Source organism: Drosophila melanogaster, chromosome 2R (genome assembly GCF_000001215.4).
Source record: "Drosophila melanogaster chromosome 2R".
Taxonomy (NCBI): domain Eukaryota; kingdom Metazoa; phylum Arthropoda; class Insecta; order Diptera; family Drosophilidae; genus Drosophila; species Drosophila melanogaster.
Genome location: NT_033778.4, coordinates 12,453,128 through 12,474,423, shown reverse-complemented (window position 1 = coordinate 12,474,423; position 21,296 = coordinate 12,453,128). Strand labels below are relative to the sequence as shown.

At 46.1% G+C, this 21,296-nt stretch overlaps 4 protein-coding genes across 5 annotated transcripts; 1 reads left to right on the top strand and 3 right to left on the bottom strand.

The window, feature by feature from the left end:
* Window positions 1-402: 402 nt before the first annotated feature.
* Nepl10 (Neprilysin-like 10) lies at window positions 403-2,509 on the bottom strand (the record flags this gene model as incomplete). The annotated part of the gene is made up of 1 exon (NM_136943.2): window positions 403-2,509. The coding sequence occupies one exon, from the start codon at window positions 2,507-2,509 to the stop codon at window positions 608-610; it is 1,902 nt and encodes a 633-aa protein (NP_610787.1). The 3' UTR covers window positions 403-607.
* Window positions 2,510-2,648: 139 nt separating this feature from the next.
* On the top strand, window positions 2,649-8,746 carry dgt5 (dim gamma-tubulin 5). 2 transcript variants are annotated; one of them, NM_136941.3, is made up of 6 exons: window positions 2,649-2,695; window positions 6,232-6,446; window positions 6,514-6,791; window positions 6,855-8,079; window positions 8,146-8,333; window positions 8,400-8,746. In NM_136941.3, exons 2-6 carry the CDS (start codon window positions 6,352-6,354, stop codon window positions 8,669-8,671), a joined length of 2,058 nt encoding a protein of 685 aa, NP_610785.1. In that variant the 5' UTR covers window positions 2,649-2,695; window positions 6,232-6,351; the 3' UTR covers window positions 8,672-8,746. The 2 variants fall into 2 exon arrangements, with proteins under 2 accessions (NP_610785.1, NP_001286349.1); NM_001299420.1 differs by lacking the exon at window positions 2,649-2,695 and having other exon boundaries at window positions 6,272-6,446.
* On the bottom strand, window positions 2,702-5,773 carry CG8545 (uncharacterized protein). The gene is made up of 3 exons (NM_136942.3): window positions 5,575-5,773; window positions 4,542-5,512; window positions 2,702-4,480 (listed from the first exon to the last, which is right to left on the bottom strand). The coding sequence occupies exons 1-3, from the start codon at window positions 5,669-5,671 to the stop codon at window positions 2,873-2,875; spliced, it is 2,676 nt and encodes an 891-aa protein (NP_610786.2). The 5' UTR covers window positions 5,672-5,773; the 3' UTR covers window positions 2,702-2,872.
* Window positions 8,747-8,793: 47 nt separating the features above from the next.
* On the bottom strand, window positions 8,794-21,234 carry Lac (Lachesin). The gene is made up of 2 exons (NM_078989.3): window positions 20,370-21,234; window positions 8,794-10,084 (listed from the first exon to the last, which is right to left on the bottom strand). Exons 1-2 carry the CDS (start codon window positions 20,905-20,907, stop codon window positions 9,543-9,545), a joined length of 1,080 nt encoding a protein of 359 aa, NP_523713.2. The 5' UTR covers window positions 20,908-21,234; the 3' UTR covers window positions 8,794-9,542.
* Window positions 21,235-21,296: the final 62 nt, after the last annotated feature.

Below are 21,296 nucleotides of genomic sequence, written 5' to 3'. Positions count from 1 at the left end.
GCGGCCAACGGGGCGGATGAAAATGCGAGCTTTGAGGAAAAGCACACCCATACAGCAATCAGGGCTTCCACACACACATACACTTACAGGATACAACACCAGTTGAACCGAAACTACCGCAACAAGTTGAAAAGCTCAAGCAAAGAGAGCGGCGAGAGAGAGTGGGAGAGGCAGAGACAGAGAGCTAAAAGCTCGCGGTGAGACCGGCATTTTCTGCGGTATTTGCATTCAATTGACGATTGCGACGATTGTGATTGTGATTGCGATTCCGATGGCCTGTCAGCTGCAATTGACACTCAGACTGAATGGCCCGCCAAATGGGTTTTGTCCACTCCCAACAGGAACAAGCCACCAAATACCCTGGAACTCGGAGAGCCCTTTAGAATGTTAAATAAATTGTTTGGTAAGTGTTTTAATATTGCAGACACAATCCTTACAAGAAGTTATTAAGTGATAAGGTTTCGTTTGCTTTTTTATTTATAACATGGAACTGCATTTATACTTTTCCAGGGTATAGATGCATAAAGTATTGGAAACAATTGAAATCAAATATCGATTGCCAGGGGATCGCATTTGATCACAATATATTCCGTGTTACATTTTATTGTTATGGATGCACATTTCGATTTGAATTAGCCACATCCCCTGGGCGCCACATTTCGCAGACGGACGAGGGACTCGTTTCGCAATTGAAATCGTATGCAAATTGACGCAAATTGCCAACGCTGACGTTCACACGCTCATCATCCCGATCGTGGGCGATCACCGGCGGCAGGGATCCGCAGAAGAACTGTGCGTAGCTAAGGTGAAACAGTTGGGGAGCCGTGAACTCCTGCTCAAAGGCATATGGACGGTATTCGAACTGCCGTGAGTCGTGGGCCAAGCCAAAGAAGGCATCGTACGCCAGTTGCAGGCCATTGAGATCTGCCAGGCGTTCTTTCAGCGAGACGAATGGTTGCTCCTCCGCACACTTGATGGCATCCCGAAAAGGCTTCGACTCCCGGATCTCCAAGCCCACAGGTGACTCATTTCCAGCTGCATCGAAGAGTATACCTTCCTGTTCAAAGGCGTGGTTCATCTCGTGGCCCAGGACTGCGCCCAGAAGACTGTGCTGGAAGATGGTGTGCTCTCGGTGATCGAACAAGGGCCACTGCAAAAATTCCATGGGAACAGTAATGGTGTTCCTTTCGTTCTCATAGAAGGGAGAAGTGCGAGCCTTCCTTACGTTATCGTTGACATAATAGTGCCGCAGATCCACTCGAGAATTCCTTGCAAGCAGTCCAGCATTCTGGAGACGGGTACGTAGGGCAAATGCTTCAAGGAGATTGGCCAGGAAGTTTGTCGCGGAAAAGTTCGCACTTCCATAGTGGTTATTATAGAACTCAGGAGATTTCTCCTCAGGCAAATTTCCTATTTTGATCTGAATACCTTCCAACTTTGCTCTTACATAGGCCAACTGGTTTGGCGTAAGCTGCAGGCGATTGGCATCTAAATATTGGCCAAAAGCTGCCTTTAAAGTGGATAAAATCTCCAGTACCTTACTGGTATCCTCCTCCCGGTTTTGGTATATAAATCGATCATAGATGTAGTTCATGCCCAGGGGTAAATAGGCACGCATATGGTGAATGCAGCTTCTTGGATTCCGCTCCCTTGGCTCCGACTCCTCCACTAAAACATATTGGCGTGCTCGAATGTACGTGTCCTTCGGCTCACTGGCGAAATCCCGTAGACAGCGAAAACATTCCCGCAAATACTCAACATCACTCACCTCGAAAGTCAGGTGATAAAGCTCCTCGGTGTGGTTCACGCCCAATAACTCAATAAAAAAGGAATGCGGAATAGGGATTTCCTGCCTTAATTCACTGAAACTCCATGTATATACAACAGGATATTCTGCACGATACTTATCCTGCAGCTGATGCATTTTCTCCACCAGTTTAACCACTCCCATCGAGTACCACGCTTCTTCGTAAAGGCGCATGAGCTGCAAGACACGGCGGTCACTATATCTATCAGCCGGGTCAGGCATCCTTAACTGAATAACCCAACGCATGGAATCATTGGCGGCCACATCAACTCGCTCATCAATGAATACACCATTCAAGCCGTATACGAGAAATTTTTTAGGATGCAAAATCCACTGATTGACCAGTTCTTCGGGACGAGGATTCCCGTGAAGCTTTCGCGTATCCTCCTTGCAGGCCTTGTAGTATTGTCGCATTTGCTTTATCAGTCGGGGTGCCAGTGTATCGTTTTCACCCAAGTGGCTCTCCATGAATTCCACCATGGCAGTGGCGAACTGATCCTCGACTCGCTCAAAGTTGTCCACATATTTAGAGGCACTGGAGAAGCGACCGCAGGCAAAATTCCAGAAATTCGTGCACGGTGATGTTGTTCTATTGAGATTATTGTGAATATCGTTCGACGTTGCCACGTTGATGTCCACTATTGCCTGGATGGGAATGAATAATGCCACCAGGCAAGAGCACAGTAAAAGTAAACATCCCATTAAGCTCGCTCGATTCACAATGAAACAACAGATTATCGCAACGCTCTGCTGAGCTCGGCCACCTTCGAACTACCTATAGAGCTTTGGGGCTGATAGTGACAGCTTGGTCAATACTAGAATTCACATTTGAAATGTAGAGCAATTACCTCTAATGAAATGTGCCTGCCACCTATATAAACCCGCTTGGTGAGTACATTAAACCGATCTTAACGTTTATTGAATCTTAATTACACCGCTGTTGTAGTTCAATCTTCAATCGTTCGCTAAGACAGTTCGCAATATAAAATTGGTAATCGCGTCGGGACTACCCCAACTATATGTCACACGCTTATAGTCTACTTAACAAAACTGGATCTAAGGTGTTCACTTCTTGAACTTTTGCTTCTTTCCCGCATTCGCACCCGCCGTGGACTTTTTCAGCTGGCCGATCTGTTTGGATTTTTGCTTCAGCTTGTTCTGCTTCTTGATGGGTTTTCCCTCGAGAATGGGCACATCGTCGATATCCACTCGCGGCGCCTTGGCCAGTTTGGCGTTTCCCTTGGGCGACTGTTTTCCTTTCGGCTGTGGCTTCGTTTTCGTTTCCTTAATTGCTGATTTGCTAGGGGAGTTTGTGCCATTGGTTGTTGGCTTATTGTCATCTGGTTTAGCTGGTGATCCGGCTCCATTTTCCTTGGGTTGCGATCCTTTGTTCTTTTTATTGAATGATTTCGCATCTGAATTGGAAACAGTGGTTTTCCCATTGGTTTGTTTTTGTTTAGGTGCAGACTTGGAAGGTGACTCGCTTGAATTTGTTTGCTTGTCCGGTGCCTGGGATTTCTCATTTTTCTTCTCTGCTGGCTTTTCTGGCTTTGGCTTTTTGACAGGCTGCTCAAACACCTTGGCCACATACTTGGTCTTGCTCTCTTCCCGCTTCTTTTTCTTCAGTTCCTGTTCGATTTCGGTGAAACTGGGTTTTCCGGCGCGCTTTCCAAGCAGTTTTCGGGGACCCTTCTCCTTTGACGCTACCTCCTCCTCCACCTCCTCAGACTCCGCAGCCGCTTCTGTAGTGGCGTCCGCTTCGATGGCCTCATCCAGCTGCTTTTCATCCTCCTCCTGCTGCTCCTTAGTTATGGGTATGGTGTTGGAGAATTTCTTGAGCTTGGCCACGTAGAACCCGTCCATGTTGTGGGTGTGCGGATAGTAGCGCTTGGTAAGGTTTAAGCTAGGATGGAACCGATGCTGACGGAATTTGGTAAAGCCCTCCACGCCGAAGTCCAGACCAGTGGGCACAAGTTTGACATTTCGCTTCTTCAGTGCATAGTCGATGACCCATTCGTTCTCCTCGGGCAACACCGAACAAGTTGAGTATACAATGTAGCCGCCAGTTGATGACTTCGCATCCGTACAATCTATGGCAGTCAGCAGAAGCTTCCTCTGCAGGTTGTAGCACCTTTGTACATCTACTTCCGACTTGGTGGTCTTCACACTGGGATCCTTAGAGACGACGCCAGTTCCAGTGCACGGAGCATCCAGCAGGACACGGTCAAAGCCAGTCATAATATTCCGGAACTTAGTGCCATCCTCGCAGCTGACCACTGCATTTACAATTCCCAGGCGATGGAAATTGGCAACAATGGCCTTGATGCGATCCCTGTTAGAATCGTTGGCGAAGAGCACACCAGTGTTCTTCATGATGCTTGCGATGTGGGATCCCTTTCCACCTGGGGCGGAGCACATGTCCAGGATGCGTTCGTTCTCTTGCGGGGCGAGTGCCATTACAGGCAACAGCGAAGAGGCGCCCTGGATCATGTAGTGGCCAGCCAGATACTCTGGAGTTGCACCCAGTGGCACCTGTGAGTTAAAGACAACCAATCCAACTTTCGTCCATTTACCAAGGGGATCCAAGTTGACGCCACGATTGATCAGAGCTCCGGCCAAATCCCTACGACGTGTTTTTAGAGTATTGGTGCGTATGGTTAGGGGACGAGCAATCTAAAGGGGTTAATTTTTAATGATTAATCTTGTAACTATATTTTTTATGAAATATACTAACCTCTGAGGCCTCCAGATATTCCATTAGCTCTGTCAGCGGCAACATATCCATCAGCTTCTCCATCAAAAATTCGTTGTAGCTGTAATACAAACACAGATCCCTGCGCAGCAAATCGATGTACTCCCCGCGAGACCTATCCGCTTGACGATACCTTTTGAAGTCGGAAAGAACCAGACTGACGTCCTTTATGCGCTGTTGCACTTCCTGCAGGGTTAGGTCCTTCTCGGTTTCTTCGCCTTCGACGGGTAGCTGGAAAACATCCTGCTTGTCAACGGTTTCCAACATTTCGTCGTCGGCCAGTTGGGCTTCCTCTGCCTCGCGCTTTTTCAACTTCTTGTTAGCCCGCTCGATGGGCAGCTTGTCATCATCATCATCATCATCATCATCGTCGTCGTCCTCATCCTCCTCTTCATCACTGTCTGCCTGAGCACCATCTTCCTCGCCAGATATGTCAAAGTCATCGTCGGAGTTGGCATCATCATCGTCGGATAGATCGGCCAGCTTGCCAACCTGAGCGGTATCATCATCAGATTCCAATCCTTCCTCATCGTCTCCCTCCTCTTCCTCTTCACATTCTTCTCCCAACTCATCTTCGGAGTCCTCCTCCGACTCCTCATCCTCCTCCTCCTCCTCCTCGGACTCCGTTTCTGGCTGCTTCTGTTGCTTCTTGGGCTTCAGCCAGGCATCATTATCATCTGTAAAACCCTTGGGAGCTGTAGCTTTCTGGCCCTTCGGAGCCGGCACCAGTTGAGGCACCTCCTCATCGGAGGATGCAACCTGTGGTTCCTCTTCATTATCCTCAGGATCGCTGTCGCTGTTGTAGGCCGTCTTCCGCTTAGCCGGTTGTGGTAACTTTCCCTTGGCCCTCTTCTCCTGTAGTTTGGCCTTCTGGACTACTTTCTTTTGCTCTCGCTTAACGAACCTCTGCTTCTGTCGGTGGGAAAGCTTCTTGTCCTCCTCTTCCATGGGAGCTGTGAAGTAAAACATTTGAATTGAACACCCATTGAATAGGGTAATATTCAGGAGCTCTCACCAAACGATTGTTTGCGAAAAACAGGCGGTCCTTGCTTGCGCGCCTTGCGCCCAGGTCCCTTTTTCGGTTTCTCACTGTATTCAGCCTTCCGACCCATATTTTTAACTTAGTTTATCCAGTTTCTTGGAGCAGAACTTAAAAAAAAACGTGAGCACTTCGATTTTGCTCCACGTGCGCCGCTCAAAAGACAGCGAGTGTTTTCCAGCACTGGTCAGAGGGAATTGCTTGAGCCAGTGCTGTCAACTTTTCAGCTTTTAACTAGCTATGAACAATGTTTTTTTTTCAACATATATTAATAACTAATAAAATTATATATTACTTTAAATTTTATTTTGTCGGACTTTGCTTGATTCTTACACAGTTTATTTATACAGATTACGTTAGTATATATATTTGGAAAACACGTGGAACTTTTTAATTAAGATATTTTAGCTACTTGCTCTCCCAGCTGTTTAGCAGCAAACGTATTTCTCAGCACTATAAAAACGAGTTGGTAAACTAATTGGTAAATCCAAAAATATCATAAATAAAAAAAATCTGGAATATATCTAATTAACAGAATTCTTGCTTATAAGTAAGTATTATATCCATTCAATAATTAGATATGATCTTTAGTTGTAATTTAAAATGAAAAATTAATTTAAATAACCGTTATAGTTGCTGCCAACTTGATGCGAATAGTAGTTTGTTGACAACCCTGCCATATTTGATTGTGTTGGTGAATGGCTGGTTCAAACGACTGCGCCTTTTTGCGAAAAATTTAATTAGTTGCAAATCATGGCATACCAGGAGAAAATAACAGAATTTAAGAACTGGGCCACTAATCTTGGCTGCCCGCCCACTGCCCTGCCCACCGATGATGCACTCCGAAGGTAAGTTACAGCTGTGTTAGGCAAATCGGCAACTATCCGTACTTAAAACCCGCTTTTTGCTTCACAGAATTTTTAAGTCCGGCTCCAGTTTACTTTTGAACCAGCTGCAATCCCGCATCCAGCCGGTGGATTACGTGCGGGAGGTGCGCGAGAACCTGCTGATTGCCCAAGTGGCTCGCTACAAGGACAAAATGGTGCCGCTGGCCTCTAGGAGTTTCCAGCCACCGGAGCTCCAGAGGTACCAAAAAATACAGGAGCTAAAGAAGCACAAGGAGAAGGCGAACCAACAGCTTACGGAGGCCCGAAAAGAGTACCAAAAGCTATCTGCCGGCATCAAGACCAAGAGTGGGTATAAAGTGAACATACTGATAACCTTGACGTCAATTTAATGCGGTGAATCCCATACAGACATTCAAACCATCAGTGCTGAGAACCGGAAGCAACTACTTGAATCCAAATGCAATATCCTTGACCTGAAGCTGGAGTCGCTGAATAAGAACTACGACCAGGAGTTGAAGAACAAGATCCAAATCTTGGGCACCACGCCCGTGAAGCTGAGTGCTAGAAATGCCAGCGAGGCGCAGGCAACAAGGGCTGTGGAGCAGGCTCTCAAGCAGCTGGAGACCTTCTATGGAATGTGTGACGATGGCAATGCGGTGAACAATTTAGCCGAGGCCAAGCAGCGATTATGGGATCAGATGCGGAGCACCTTTGCGGATATTCCCAACTCCCTGCTTCTGAACGTGGTAATGAAGATCAAAGAGGAGCAGCTGCAGCACATCATGAAGCTGAATGAATCCAGAGGCGAATGCACAAATGATAAGCCACCGCTGAATAACTATGAGGTCAAGTTACTAAAGACCAAGGCCGATATGCTGGGTCTGGCGGCCAAATATTTCGCGGCCCAAAAGGAGCTGGAACTGAAGGAGGAACGCTTTTGCCAAGACTACAGCGTCTTTGTGGACAAACTGCAATCAAAGGTATACAGATTTAATGGCATAAGTTTGGGCGACGAGGAAAATGCGGATGAACTGATTAGCGACTATCTGGTGCAGTACAACATGCGCAATTTTAATCGCTCCCAAAACGAATTCCTTCGTGAGCAGATTGAGCAACTGCGTCTGGAGCTAGATGCGGGCGCCAAGCAGCTGGAGAATCACGATCTAAAGCTAGGCTCTGTGAAACAAGTATACGGCGACATTAACTCCAGCATCAATCGCATCCAGCAAGATATGGTGCAGCTGTCACAGATCAAGGAGAAGATCCTGTTTTCGCGAAATATGATGAAGAACCTGCTGGACGATATGCAAGCGGCCACACAGAAACAAAACGCCAAGTCCCAGCTGATGAGCACTAAGCTAAAAGTCAGCAATATGTCCATGTTGGGTGCGGAGAGTTTTTGCCTGGCCAATGATAGTGTGTTCTCCAGCACCAAGGTGGAGTTCGATGGCAACTGCAGCGCAATAAACTCAACGATGCGTCGCAGTTTTGACAACAAAACGCTAGTGCCGGGCGGAGCAGCATCTACCACACTGATGGCTGCATCCGGAGCCACGCTACCATCGCATTTGCTGGAATTCAATACATTTTTGGAAATACCGCTGGAAAAATTTAGCTGTACGCCGCGCGCCTGGTGAGAGCATACTTTAGCTGAATGTGCTATTTCCAATTAATCCAGAGTTCATGTTTTTTCCGACAGCTCCTTCCTGTTGTCGGCCAATCCACTCATCGTCGAGGCCCAGGAGTTGGCCTCCACCGTTCAACTGGCACCAGGCTATTTGCTAACACCCTTCGGCGCTCTGCAGGAAGTCCGAAAACGCATTTTGTGGGCGTCAGCAATTGCCGCACACACGTCTGAGTTGAAATTGAATTTGCAGCCGTTAATTGGTAAGCTCGATTCCGACATTTTGTCTCATATCCGTCTGATAGAAAACGTATCACCCTGCTCCCCAGTTGATCCGCACGATTTGAGACTGAAGGCGAGTCGTCAGCACGAGGAAATTGACCAATTGCTGGACAACCTGATGGCCATTGGGGTGAAGACTCAGTTGCAGCTGGAAAAGGCCGAGCGCATCTATCAGTTCCTGCTTGAGAATCCATTGCGACGCTACGTTCCACCCAGTAAACGATACAACAATGGCAGTTTCGCGGACTACGAGTCCGAATTCAATCTCTACTATCGCATGACCACCAATGGAAGTTCGATGCGAGCGCCACCTAATTAAGTACGTTATTTGTGTTGTGAATACTGTAGCCCTTTTCAATTTTAAATTATATGAATATCCTGTACTGTTAGAATGAAAAAACGTTATTTTAATTTTTTAAATATTTTTATTCATTTTTTTTTGTTAATTTTAGTTTTTCGTTTGTCTTTTTTTTTTTTTGTTACAAAGTCGAAATTGATTTTACTCACACCCACACAAAAATTTGGGTAAAAATGTCTTGTTATTCAAAAGAATTTCTCATTGTGCTTATGAGCTAATAATGTACACAACTTTTGTTGCCTTTTATTCGAATATGGATTTTGCCTCGATTATGGGGGTTGAGATATTATTTAGGGAATAGTGTGTCGAGCTGATAGGTTTGCGTAACGAAAATACTTTATTATTATTAAATAAAAATAAAATATCCTCTCAATTGTCGAAGCAAAATCGGAATGCTTGTGATGTATCTTGCTTAGATTAAAATATTTAAAACATATACAGTGCCAGATCAGAAAGCAAAACGGACGGGATCAAGGTGAAATGCATCGTTTACGGCTGGGCTGGAGTCTAATTTCGGTTTGAGTTCGGCTCTAGGGTGCTAATAAATTATAGTCTAGTTATCGTTGGCCCTTCACTTATCATACTTAACTTAAGACATAATATTGGACGTACAAAAATTGGGCTGGACTATACGGAAACGGAAGCAGAAGCTACAAAACGAACTGAGAACTGGATGTGGGTTGGTGTGTCCGAAATCGTTTGAGACATCTATTGCGCGGTTACACGATGTTTGTTTTCGATATATCTATTTTATATATGTTTTATGCATTCGAGGGCTGGTTGATGGATTGGACCTGAAGCGCTTGGAGTCGACGGCCGTGGGCCCATTGGCTTATCTGGCGAAGAGCAACGCCGCCAGGATGCCCACAAGAGCGAACGAAGTGGCGGACACATCCTCGGCTCCGGCGATGTACGCCTGTCCACAGGCCGGTGGGCACACGGGAATGATCGTCTCGAAGAGATTGACGCGCGCCTCCGCCTCTCCAAAGCGATTGGTGGCCTTGCACACATAATCTCCGTACTGGCGCTTCTCAACGGTGATCACACGGAGCGTCGAGTCGGTATACTCGTCGGCGGTGGCGAAGTGCGAGATGCTGTAGTGCTGGTTGTTGGCCAGCTGGATGTCGTCCTTGGTCCACACAATGGCCGGTGGCGGATAGGCCTCAATGTGGCACTCCAAGTCCATGTCGTACTGCAGAGCCTGTCCCAAACGAGGACGCGGCACGGTGATCACTGGTGCGAACTCCACCTCCACGTTGATATTGCGCCTGTCGCCCTTGCTCACTCCATTGTCGGCCACGCAGTAGTAGGTGCCGCGATCCTCCTTCTTCACTGACTTGATGCGCAGGGTGTTGCCCACATAGGTGGCACTATCTGGAATAGGCAAATTGGTATGGATGGATTGGGTTATTGCAATTAGATTTGGGTATGATTTTAAGCTTCCTATTACATTAAAACCCGAATGTATCTGCATACTATCTCATCAAATATTGTAGTATGTATTGTAATTTTGTTTGAAACCTAAACGATTTAGAGAATAAGTAATATGTAGTAGCGATCTAATAATACTTCAAATCAACGTAGACAATTGCCCTTTTGTATGTGGTGTAACCATTTCCATTATGGGTTTAATCTTATTCGCTGTTTAAATGACGCGCGTTCAAGTGCGAACACATCCACTGGCCATTAATGGAGCAGCTCTAAACGCTCTCGGTGCTCCATCTATTGTGTTTGTGCAGCGGGGGCTGAGTCAAAAATCCGATTTTAATGAGCCAACCCGCGGCACATCCGTTGGCACTTGCGGGTGACCTTTTCCAGTTTTTCACTGTCCACGGATATGGTCGGTGGAAGGCGAGCAGCGAAACAATGACAGCGTTAATGACCTCTAACAAGTAAAGCATTTTGTTTGGGCCTCTGCTCGTTTGCACTGCCAACTAATTTTGAAAAACGGAGTATGCCAGCGCCACTGCACTTAGCCATGAGTGCTCTAAAGGATGGGGGGATGTCCATGGGTTCGGGGTGCGCGCTAAGCAACTGAACCGTGAACGTGAATGGGAATAGGAATAGGAATTGCAGTACGAATGCCAAATGCCAAATGCGAAAGGTGCTCTGGGTTCATAACCGGAAGTTGGCTTAGCTCAACCAGGAATGAGTGGGGTGTACTATATATGTATGTAGCATGTGGTATGTGCACGATGCAGTGGAAGCGAGTGCAATGAGCCTAGGGAACTGGATCTGCTCCCTCCTCCACTCACACAGATACGCCCGCTTATGTGTGCGTGTCTGTGGCTGCTCTTCAAACATTTGCCAAAACAATTCAGGCTCAAACAATTGACACAAACTACATGGAGCAGAAGTACACAGGGAGAAAGGCTTGGCATCTTTTAAAAATAATGCCAAAGTCTATTGAGTATGGAATTTTTAAACCACCATCTAAAAACTTTATTTTTATTCAAAGTATAGAGATACAAAATGCAGTAGATCTACAAATACAGCTTGAATTTTTGAATTATCCGAAGATTCAAGTACTTTTTTTTGAGTACTAAAAAAAGAGTTGGCATCCGATGGGATGTTGAGGAGCCGTAGAAACATCAGGAGCATTGACCAAAGCTCCGGAATGCTCTGAAAATATGTTTTGTGCGAATTGCACATAAATGCGGGCCACACGCCGAAGGGGGAGAATTCAAGTGCGGCTTGTGCCTGCTCAACTGAAACATTTCAAATTAATTGCGCCTGGGAATCGAAGTAACACATTTCATTAAAATTGGATTGACAGCCCCTGCCACCCATGCCGCCCATTCTCCCCTTCGACCCTACTATAAACCCAAGCAATATGTGATGGCAATGGGTTAAGGCGGTGGCCCAGCAAACAACTGCATCGGTTGACGAACGTAAAATGGCACCATGATGCGGGCATCTGAGAAACAAGCGCAACCAACTCATTTCAATATTAGAAAAGCACACACAAGCTGAAATAAACTCCCAAGTAATACTTATGCACATATGTACATATATCTACTACTATGCATATAAATCCAAAGCAGACTTTATGAAATGGGTGAGGGGCAGTGGAGGTATTTGTTCAATTAGTCCAATGGAAGATGATTCACTTCGCATTATAGTGTCTTGACAGAAATACATTTGTGTTTGTACAAATGGACGGGAGCATGGAGTGGTTCTATAATGGTCTATCGAGAAGGAAAAATTTAGTAGGATCGGAGTAACCCATTGTCATCAGGACTGAAATGGTTGTTTGTATAGACTAATGATATATAAAATCACTAAGTAAAAGTAAGTATACTAGGAATAGATCCGCTCTTGCTGAATTTTTAGAAATACGAACAATCGGGTTCACCAATAAAACCAATCGACGATAATTCATTTCAGTGACATACCCCTACGACAACTTTAACCTAAAACATAGCCCACTCGCATCAATAAAGATGCAAGTAGTTAAAGTTAACTAGTCTGCCTGCCCAGCGAGTAGAATCATCAGTTGCGTTTGTAATTTCGGAGCGTTTACTGTGACTGCCCCGAGAGACCGGGCCCAAAACAGGTTCTTTCTGTATAAGTCTAGCCCAGAAGTCATCTCGGTTTCTGTTTCTCTACCTTGCAGCGAGCTGTGAGTTCAGCAGCCTGACTGCAGCTCTAGATGTGCATTATTTCACCAGATAGCCCTTGATCGAACGCAGTTGTAATAGCTGTGCGTTTATGGTTCACAGGGAAGGCACAACCCACTCGAAATACAAATGCGCAGGCGCAACATGGTGTTAAATGCTACCACTACTTTTTATTTTATTTTTTTCCAGTTGTTTTTGATGGACTACCGCACAGTCAGCGGACTGTGAAATGATATGCAAGTCAGGTACGAAAAGAGCCCAGGAATTTCAGAGCTTCAAACGTTCCCAAACATTTGTCGCCTGTAAACCGTTTTACCGTTTTTTCTGCTAGCATGTAAAACTTTGAAAACCCCTTTTTTTAATGTGGAGGTTGCGCATGCGCGTAAGTGGGGCGTGTCAGAAAGTGGCAATATTTAATTGCTAATTAGCTATGCGAGGCAAACAAAAAACCGGGGAATAGTCGTACGAGCGAATACAGCTGCCAGTTTCTTGAGTACGAGACATTTCTCATTCTCCGCTTGTAATTAATGCAGAATGAATGCCATGAATTGACTCCAGACGCGATGCTTGCGACACTTTTGAGGGTTCAAATTCATGAACTGGAGCATTCCAGTCAAGTCATTGAAACAGAACACCCCAAAATGGATGATGAATCCCTGGGTTATTAGAATTTGAGAAAGTCAAGAGTCGAAAATTAGAAAACATTGTTGTAATGGCGTCGAGTTACGAAAACCAGACTCATATATCACTCGCAAATCAGCTGAAGGCAAGGGTTCAACGGGATTGGATTGGATCTAAATACCTCGTCCTCGTCGATCTACTAAATGTGTGTGCTATTTGAACCTTGGCTTCATCCTCTGTTTGGTATTCCCTAACGTGCTGTTTCAATAACCAACCATTACGGATTGACAAATTAAGAGTGAATTTCTGTTCAATCAAACTAATGAGAGCCCGCATCCCAGGAACCTACAAAAGATGCATATTCCATATACATACAGTATACTACAGTGTGCAGCGGAAACAGCTCGCTCCTCCGTATCATGCCAACCATCATCCATCACACGGAATGGTGTGGAGTAATTTCAGTTACTAATGAGAGAATTAAAAACACTTTGCACCAGGCAGGATGGTGATGATGCTGCGTCCATCTCTGACTCGGCAATCTCTGACAACTAATGAAAGGAAAACAGAAACAGCAACGGCACAGAAACAGGAAAGATGGAAAGATGGAAACTCAAAAGGTAATGAAAACGCCGACTTGGCAGGCGGGCGGGTCCACATTTGTTTTAGGCCCTTCCTTCAGGGAAACCTGTCTGGAAGTCTCCGCCTGCCATCATGCGAAATGAAAACAACGTTGCTAACGCAACACCCCTTGTTTCTGGAACCCCGACTGCCGACTCCGGATCCCTCTGCTCCCTGGACAAACAACCAGAGATAAATTGTCAGTTGAAGGCTCAACGAAAAAAGAGCCAAAGAAATGGAAAATTGTGCAAAGCTAGAGGTGAGAATTCAGTTTTTTTTGGTCAGGGAAAAATGTGAGAAGTGCAGGTAGATAGGTCCTAAAAGGATGCAACTTCGCTGAGACGCTGCACAGAAAACGGAAAATGGAAAATGGAAAATGCACGGAACAGGTGTAGGTGTAGGTTCTAGCATGACTGTCCCTATATGAACCGCCGAGTTCTGAAAGTCTCTCGGTCTCCTGGCTTCCTGCTTGGATGACTTTCAATGAGCGCTCGCTTGGAAAATTGGTGACAAGTAGGGATGGTGGAAAGGGTTGCTGGTTCTGCTACCGTTTCTAATGTTTCATAAACTACTTAAAGCGACAAAATAAAACCCCGCCGTTGAGCGCCATTTTGTGAGGTGACAGAAACAACCACCCAAAAGGGCTGGAAAAAGGGAAATTGAGTGGCATGCAAAAAATATCCGCACCAATCACAGGGCCAGACGCTGTTTTTTTTTTTCAAACCCCCTTTTTTGTACCCGCCGAGCGGGAAAACGTGTGAGACGGGCAACAACAACAACTAGCCAAAATAACATTTGATGCAAGGCGCTTTCCCTTTCCGCGGCAAGTCGTGGCCCGCGGCCATATTTGTTCTTTCCCCATTCAATTTCCTGCAATTTGGCCAGCAACTCCGGCGGAAAGTCTAAGGAAAATTCAGGAAAAGCCTGTCTATCTCGTTCTCTTGCAGGGCCCTTCAAATGTCAACTGACTCCATGAACCGAACGTTGCCATGTGGAAATTATGAATGTTAATGCAGCACGTCAACAATGTGTGACTCATCATAATTTAAAACACGGACTGGCAAAGGCAAAGGCAAAGGCCACATGCCAAATGCCGAAGCGGGTGCGCTTTTAATGACGCTCCGCATTACTTGCGCCTGCTGCACACATCCCAACCGAAATGAAAAACCCAGACCCAGTCCCAGTCTCAGTCCCAATCCCAAACCCGGTCCCAACCACCCAACATATCATGGCTCCCGGGCATGTCACAGATGGGTCATGTGGCCCGTTCTCCTGGATACGTGCCATCCAGTTTGGTTTGGCAAAAATCCAATTAAAAGAGAGCACACAGTGTTTTGATTCTAACACGATTTTCCTATTTTTTTTTTCAGAGTAGCGCTCGTGTATCAATGGATGCTTCACTTAAACGGGGATTGATTGCATTGTGATGTGTGTGTATTGCAAATGGTTGTGCTCAATCAGCAAATACCGAATTGCAAACTGAAAACTGCAATAGCGTGCGTAAAAGTTGATTTAGATGTTCTATTTGTTATTTTATTTCCTTTTGCAACTGCAAAATACCCATATACCAAATTAAAGAGGTAAAACTCTGCTAGAAGTGAAGTTACTTGGGTTAACTTAGAAAAAAAAAAACCTAACCAACCCGCCTGTGACTTCCTTTTATGACTATTTTTGCTTCCTCAACGAAATGAAATGCTTTCTTGGCCCAGAAGTCAAGTGGTTTGAGTTGATTAAACCCACGAAGAGCTTTAACGCAGCCCCACTCCGCTGACAGCTTCTTTCATTGATTGCCCAGGAACACCTGGTAGATGCAACGCCAGAAGCAGAAGCAGCTCCAACCGCCTGCAATCTTGTGGAAAAATTGCAAGGCTCTGCAAATTTGTCTCCTCTTCCTGTTTTGTCACCCAAACTCATCACGGAATCATCAACATGGTTGTGATGGGGCATGGGCTTGGATGTGGCATGGGTTAGGAGTGCCTGTGTGGAGCGGGGAAAGGGCTTCACTTGTTCTGGCTGATGTTGCTGCAACCGCCGCACATACATATCGAGCATATAACAAGCTCTTGAGACATGTGAATGCACCCACTTTGGTGGGCCTTCGCCTTGAAACCGCACCAAGTGACATGGATCCACCCTCCCGGAGTCCGGACAGCAAGCCACCCACAATTCACAGCCGACAACCCACCGACAGACAAGGCCACAGACGCTGGCTATGTTGTTGACTTTTGAAAAGTGATTTTCCCTTCTCGAGTAGTACATTATAGCTGGCCGAGAGTTATGCCGCCTGGTATGCCATTTATTGGATTACACTCCACTTCGCTGCACTCCCCTTCTCAGCCATCTCAGGAAACTCACTCAATTGCAGACTGTACTTGCTCCGGCTTTATTCCGAAAATCATAAATCAGGGAATTGTAAGGAAAACTATTAAAATTGTAATTATGCCAAAAAAGAGAGAGCTGCAAGAAGGCTGACCGACGTAAATCCCTTGTGAGCCGAGTACCTAAATAAATATTGGCTAAGTCCCAAAGCAAACAATTCAGATGGCTGGGCGTGTGAGTTGGGTCGGAAAAGCCGCGAGTCCTTTTGTGTGAGAATGTGAGTGTGATAAGGATTAAAAAGCCGGTCTGAAGGTGAAACATGCAGCCAAGAGTGCTAAACAAATAAGGGAATTGCCACACCAAGAATGTATGCAAAGTGAAAGGGATTCTCGCAGGGCAAAACGGATCTTTGATGATTATTTATTCATTTAGAAATACGGGTATCTACGATGTTTTCATAGATAGCAGTACATTTATATACAAATAGTTTTCATGTACGTACGAACAAATAATAATATAACATGGATAATGATACATATTGCATTTGCAAGCAAAAACTGCTATATATATTGTCGTTGAAAAAGTCCACGAAAAGTGGCTAGGAACATGAGGAATGGCCTCATGGACACATGGAAAATGGAACGATTTGGTCGTGCACTTCGGCTATTAACTAACAAGTTATTACTTCGAGCTGAGTGAGTGCCACAAAGGGCTGACTGGCTGACTGGTTGGCTGTTCTGGCGATTCTCCGCATTTTGCGGCTGACTGAAAGCCGCCAGTTGGCCCCATGAAATGGCCATGTTGACCAAGTGGTCGTTGCCCCAGCAACCAACATTCACAAACAGGTTTTCTTGCCACAACGCTTCTTCTACGTCATCGCCGTTTATCGTGTTCCATGTTCCCGTTCTCGTTTTGCCTTCGACTTTGAGTTGGCCATAAACAATGCAGCGCGTTTGCAAACAGGAAGAGGAAACGGCAGCAGGACAAATAAAAACAGAGCGACCATCAAAGGATTCGGACCACTCCTCCGAATTGCCACCACTCCGCTTCCTAATTGCGAGTGAGTGTGCCAAACCTAATTGCTTGCAAATATTTTGAAACTCAAACACACAGCTGCCGCCTGTGGCATCTGAGGAATTTCATTATGCACAGCAAGCGAATATGCATGATTTCCATTATCCATCAAATTTAAAGGGGGGGCCAACTAATCTCGTGCACGGCCTGTTGAGATCTCGAGTTTAGCATCAATTGCGTATCGAAATGTTTAAGCATAAATATTATTACCATTAAGACTGGCACCCTTGCGTTTGATGGCAAAATTGGAGTACTTGATCTCATGCTCACTTGAGTCTAATTCGCAATTTGCCAGCAAACGCAATTTGCATGAAAGTTAATCAAGAATTTTCACCGAGGGAGAGTTTTCTGGACAAATACATAGTACTCCGCCGTAGACCGCGTTTCAGGTTCAGACACCCCGAAGTGATCTGTGCGCGAGATTCTCGCGCATAATTGAACAATTAAAGTTAATTTAGCATGATCCTCGATCCCTCGACGAGCGATAAGTATCTGAAAGATTCTCCGCTTCCGTTCGGAACAACAATGCCCCAATACGAATGGCGACAGCTGCCAGCCAGCGTTTGAAAATTCAGCAAAAAGTGAATTCAATTTCGCGTTGCTTTCTTTGCAGCTATCAGCTATCAGCTATGAGCCATCTCTTGTTTTCATTCGATGGGCCAAGGTGAGGTTTATTATGGCAGCCGATTTTGCATGGAGCAGCAGATACACATGTGCTTATACGGCAGATTGCCCCACGGTGCGCCGGGTTTTCAGGTGCCAGGTGCAAACACTGCATATGTCTGTGTTTACTCAATGGCCATCTACCATCTAGCAACTTGGTTTACCCATTCAATGTAACATACATGGGTTATACCTTAAAAAAAAAAGTGAAAAATAACCAATCGATTTGCATGGCAACGCACAAATTGGCATGGACCCGGGTCCCTCAACACCCCGAATACCAAAGAACCGGTGGACTGGCGAGCGGAAACGCTTGATTAGGGGTTCCTCAATGGGCACCACAGCCTGGGCGGGACGAAATGCGTTTCCAACCGGCTGATGGGATCAGGGGTTGTTTAGATGGAGGGGCATGGGCATGGCATGGGCATAGAAGGGCTCGAACCGCTCGCGGCTTGTTTGTTTGCATCTCTTACATTGTACTCGCCCCGGGAACCGCCGACCTTTGTTTGGGTTACCTTTTTAGCTTGTAATTTATATATATTTTGTATACTTCGATTGTATTTTGCCGGCTATCAAAATAAGAATTATGTAGCCGAGCAATACGAATGGTGGGAAGGGGAGGAGGTGTGGTGTTACCCAGGGTTGTGGGCCTGGGAGATTCTTTTGCAGGGGGCGCAGCCCATTTGCCATGCTCTCAGGATCCCTTTGTTTGCGTATGTTTGCTGTTTACTCGTTCCACCTCTGAGTTTCATTTTTCAGCTTTTTCATTTTTCATTTTTTTATACCACCCAAAAGCCCAGACCGTGTCTGATGTGTAAGAAACAGCCCTCTGCCGCAACGTTTTTGCACGGGTTGTTTGCCCGGAGTCGCAGAGTCGCAGAGTCGCAGATGAGGAGACCCGGAGACCATCAAACGGTCCGTGGAACGTTTTCAAGTTGCGGAAGCAATTGCGCGTGCTGAAGTTGTCGAATGCCTCAGAAACTCGAATGGGAATGGAAATGCGAAACGTGAAAAGCGGCACAAAGGCTGTGCAGTCGGAGCTCCTCGTCACGCCCACCTCTGTGTACACCTCTATGTCCTCGATGGCCTCGGAACTGCAACTCCCCCAACGACGATAGCCCTTGGAAAACATTTGACTCGGCTCGTTGGCGCATTTCAAAGCGCTGCTGGACGTGAAACTGTGCTGTTTGCCTAAGCGCTTTAAATTAGAGCGTGGAAAAGTGTGAAACTCCTGGCAAATACTGGACCTCAAACCCGGAGCCCTTTGATTTATGGCGGAATAAAGTTAAGCCATTCCTGGCCAGCCGTGGAGCGTATCCAACTGGTTGCGGTTGGGTTTTATAGCTTGTAACGCGGGGCACGCCTGGTTTTTATTTCATCATTTTTTTGTTTTGAACCCACAGAAGGAGCCCTCAATGCCGTGGCAATTAAAGATTGCACAAGCCGAAGCTGATAGCTGATAGATACAAAGCCCCGGGAATTAAGCTGGCTATCGGATGTAACGAAGCCCAGGTAGGGTGTGTCCGCGAGTCGGTTCTGGGTAATGAGTAACTCTCGGATTAGTTACACTAATTGCTTTCCAAATGACGCTGCAATCTTGTTAAGGACAGCCATTATGTTTTGCCCGAGGGTCGGAGTTCAGGTAAAGATCGCATCGAGATCGCTATGGAACAGCAGCACCTGTATGGGATTAACCTAGCGAGAAGATTCTATTGTTCCATCTACCTGGGCACCAAATTACTTTAGTGTTTTATTAGCTTTTCTCTTCCTTTCGAGAATTTCTGGATGGACAAGTAAACGCAAACAATTTGTAGATAGCATTTGCACTTGTCCGAAACGGAGTTTCCCGAGAAATATGGACCGTTTTCTTGGAATGGGAGGAACATAAAGAAGGTGAAGAAAAATAAATTTATTATTTCTGGCATGTACATATATAACCCCCCCATTTGGGTTTTTCCAAACTCGTCAAGTGTATGGATAAGAAATTTCATTTTGCGCAAATATCGATGATACATTATTCTAATAATCAAAAGAACATGTATTTATACAAAAGCCAAATATCATACATATGTACGTGCTGATTTCTTCAAAAGTAATGAATAATAAAATGGATTTAGAAAGAGAGAAGCTAGAATTGAGTTCCTTGCTAAGTTAAATAACAATCAAACTTTTTCGCACAACTTAATGTATTCTTGAGCTAACAAACTTGCTAGAAATTAGATTTTCCCTTGTTATTTGGTTAGACCTCTTTGCGAAACAATCTTCTAAGGCCCAACAAGGTAAACAAAGGGTAGCATGTGTATGTTTTCGAACGACAGAAGTTGGAAAACGGCCTAAAATGAAAAATCAATCTGCTGTTGCGAAACTCAGCCCTCGAAACAGGTGGGGGGTGGCAGGGCAGGGCTAGACCCCGTTTACCAGAACAGCCAGCCCAAGCCGAGTAAACAAAACTGAAAAACTAAGGTGACGCCTGAGTGAGTCACGGTCACTCACACTGGAGCCCAGAGCATCGAGCCCAGTTAAAAGCCCCCATTCCCAGCCATCCCAGCTAAAACCTAATGCCAAAGCGGGACGGACAGAGCTACCTGACCAGAGAGCGGGAGCCAAGAGAACGGAGAGAGAGAGAGAGCGAAGAGGGAGAGAGAGAAGTGGAGAACGCGCCCCACCAAACGAAAGCTGACTTAGCCAGCGTACCCAGCGTAACCCAAGATAATCACCCACAAATAAATGAAGAAACTCACCAGTTGGCAGAATGGCATTGTTCTCGCGCCTCCAGGTGATGGTGGGTGTGGGATAGCCGCTGGCGTAGCACTCCATCTGGACCTCGCTGCCCTCGCTGGCCACCACCGACTGCGTGGAGTTGTCCGAGATGACGGGGGGACGGCGCACCGATAGCTTCACTTCGGCGCTCACTTTGTGAACGGTGGAGATCACCACCTGGCAGGTGTAGGTGCCCGCGTCCGTCTCCTGAATGTCCTTGATCTGCAGCTTGTAGGTGGACGAGTTGGGATCGTACCGCAGCGAGAAGCGCGAATCCTTGATGACCAGCGTGGAGCCCGTGGAGAGGAAGACGGGATCGCTGTCCGTCTTCAGGAACAGCACGTTGTACTCTTTGGCATACTGGACGGAGCAATCGAACTCCACTGTGCCGCCGATATCCTTGATCTGCTCCTGCGTGATGTAGGATATGGTCGGGGTTCGCTGTGCTAGCGTTTGCTGCACAAAAATGGCCAGGAGCAGGGTGCTCCACACGCAATTCGAGATACTCGGCCGCCACATCTTAGAAATTGACTTTTAGCACCACACCCTGCAAGCGCGCGATTTAATATATGTAGTGTTTCTCAAGAGCTGCGCTCCAAGATCTCAATCTTCTCCAAATAGGGTGAGAGCGCGGCGAAGACGTCTCCAAGAAACCGAAGACAACTATTGCCGTTTCTTTCTTGAGCACAGCAAACGCGGATGCTGAACTGCAGTCTCCACACTTGTCTTCTCGCTCAGAGCTGGTTTCAGACTTCTTCTCTCGATCAGTCACGAGTTTTGGCCAAGACGGAGATAACGCGCCGGAGAGACAACTTCACAGTTCGAAAGTCGCGAAACGAATGAATCTCTGGCTTTGAAAAGTGCGCCATCAAGAGCGCAACTTGCCTGGAGATGGGCACCTTGAATGT

What these genes read in the sequence shown, in the direction of transcription:
- CG8545 (NM_136942.3), bottom strand. Translation starts at nt 5,671, where the DNA reads ATGGGTCGGAAGGCTGAATACAGTGAGAAACCGAAAAAGGGACCTGGG. An exon ending in TTTTCGCAAACAATCGTTTG is followed by an intron (nt 5,513 to 5,574) that starts GTGAGAGCTCCT and finishes TTTACTTCACAG; the next exon opens with CTCCCATGGAAGAGGAGGAC. An exon ending in AATATCTGGAGGCCTCAGAG is followed by an intron (nt 4,481 to 4,541) that starts GTTAGTATATTT and finishes TAACCCCTTTAG; the next exon opens with ATTGCTCGTCCCCTAACCAT.
- dgt5 (NM_136941.3), top strand. Translation starts at nt 6,352, where the DNA reads ATGGCATACCAGGAGAAAATAACAGAATTTAAGAACTGGGCCACTAAT. An exon ending in TGCCGGCATCAAGACCAAGA is followed by an intron (nt 6,792 to 6,854) that starts GTGGGTATAAAG and finishes AATCCCATACAG; the next exon opens with ACATTCAAACCATCAGTGCT. An exon ending in GAATTTGCAGCCGTTAATTG is followed by an intron (nt 8,334 to 8,399) that starts GTAAGCTCGATT and finishes CCTGCTCCCCAG; the next exon opens with TTGATCCGCACGATTTGAGA.
- Lac (NM_078989.3), bottom strand. Translation starts at nt 20,907, where the DNA reads ATGTGGCGGCCGAGTATCTCGAATTGCGTGTGGAGCACCCTGCTCCTG. An exon ending in CAATGCCATTCTGCCAACTG is followed by an intron (nt 10,085 to 20,369) that starts GTGAGTTTCTTC and finishes TGCCTATTCCAG; the next exon opens with ATAGTGCCACCTATGTGGGC.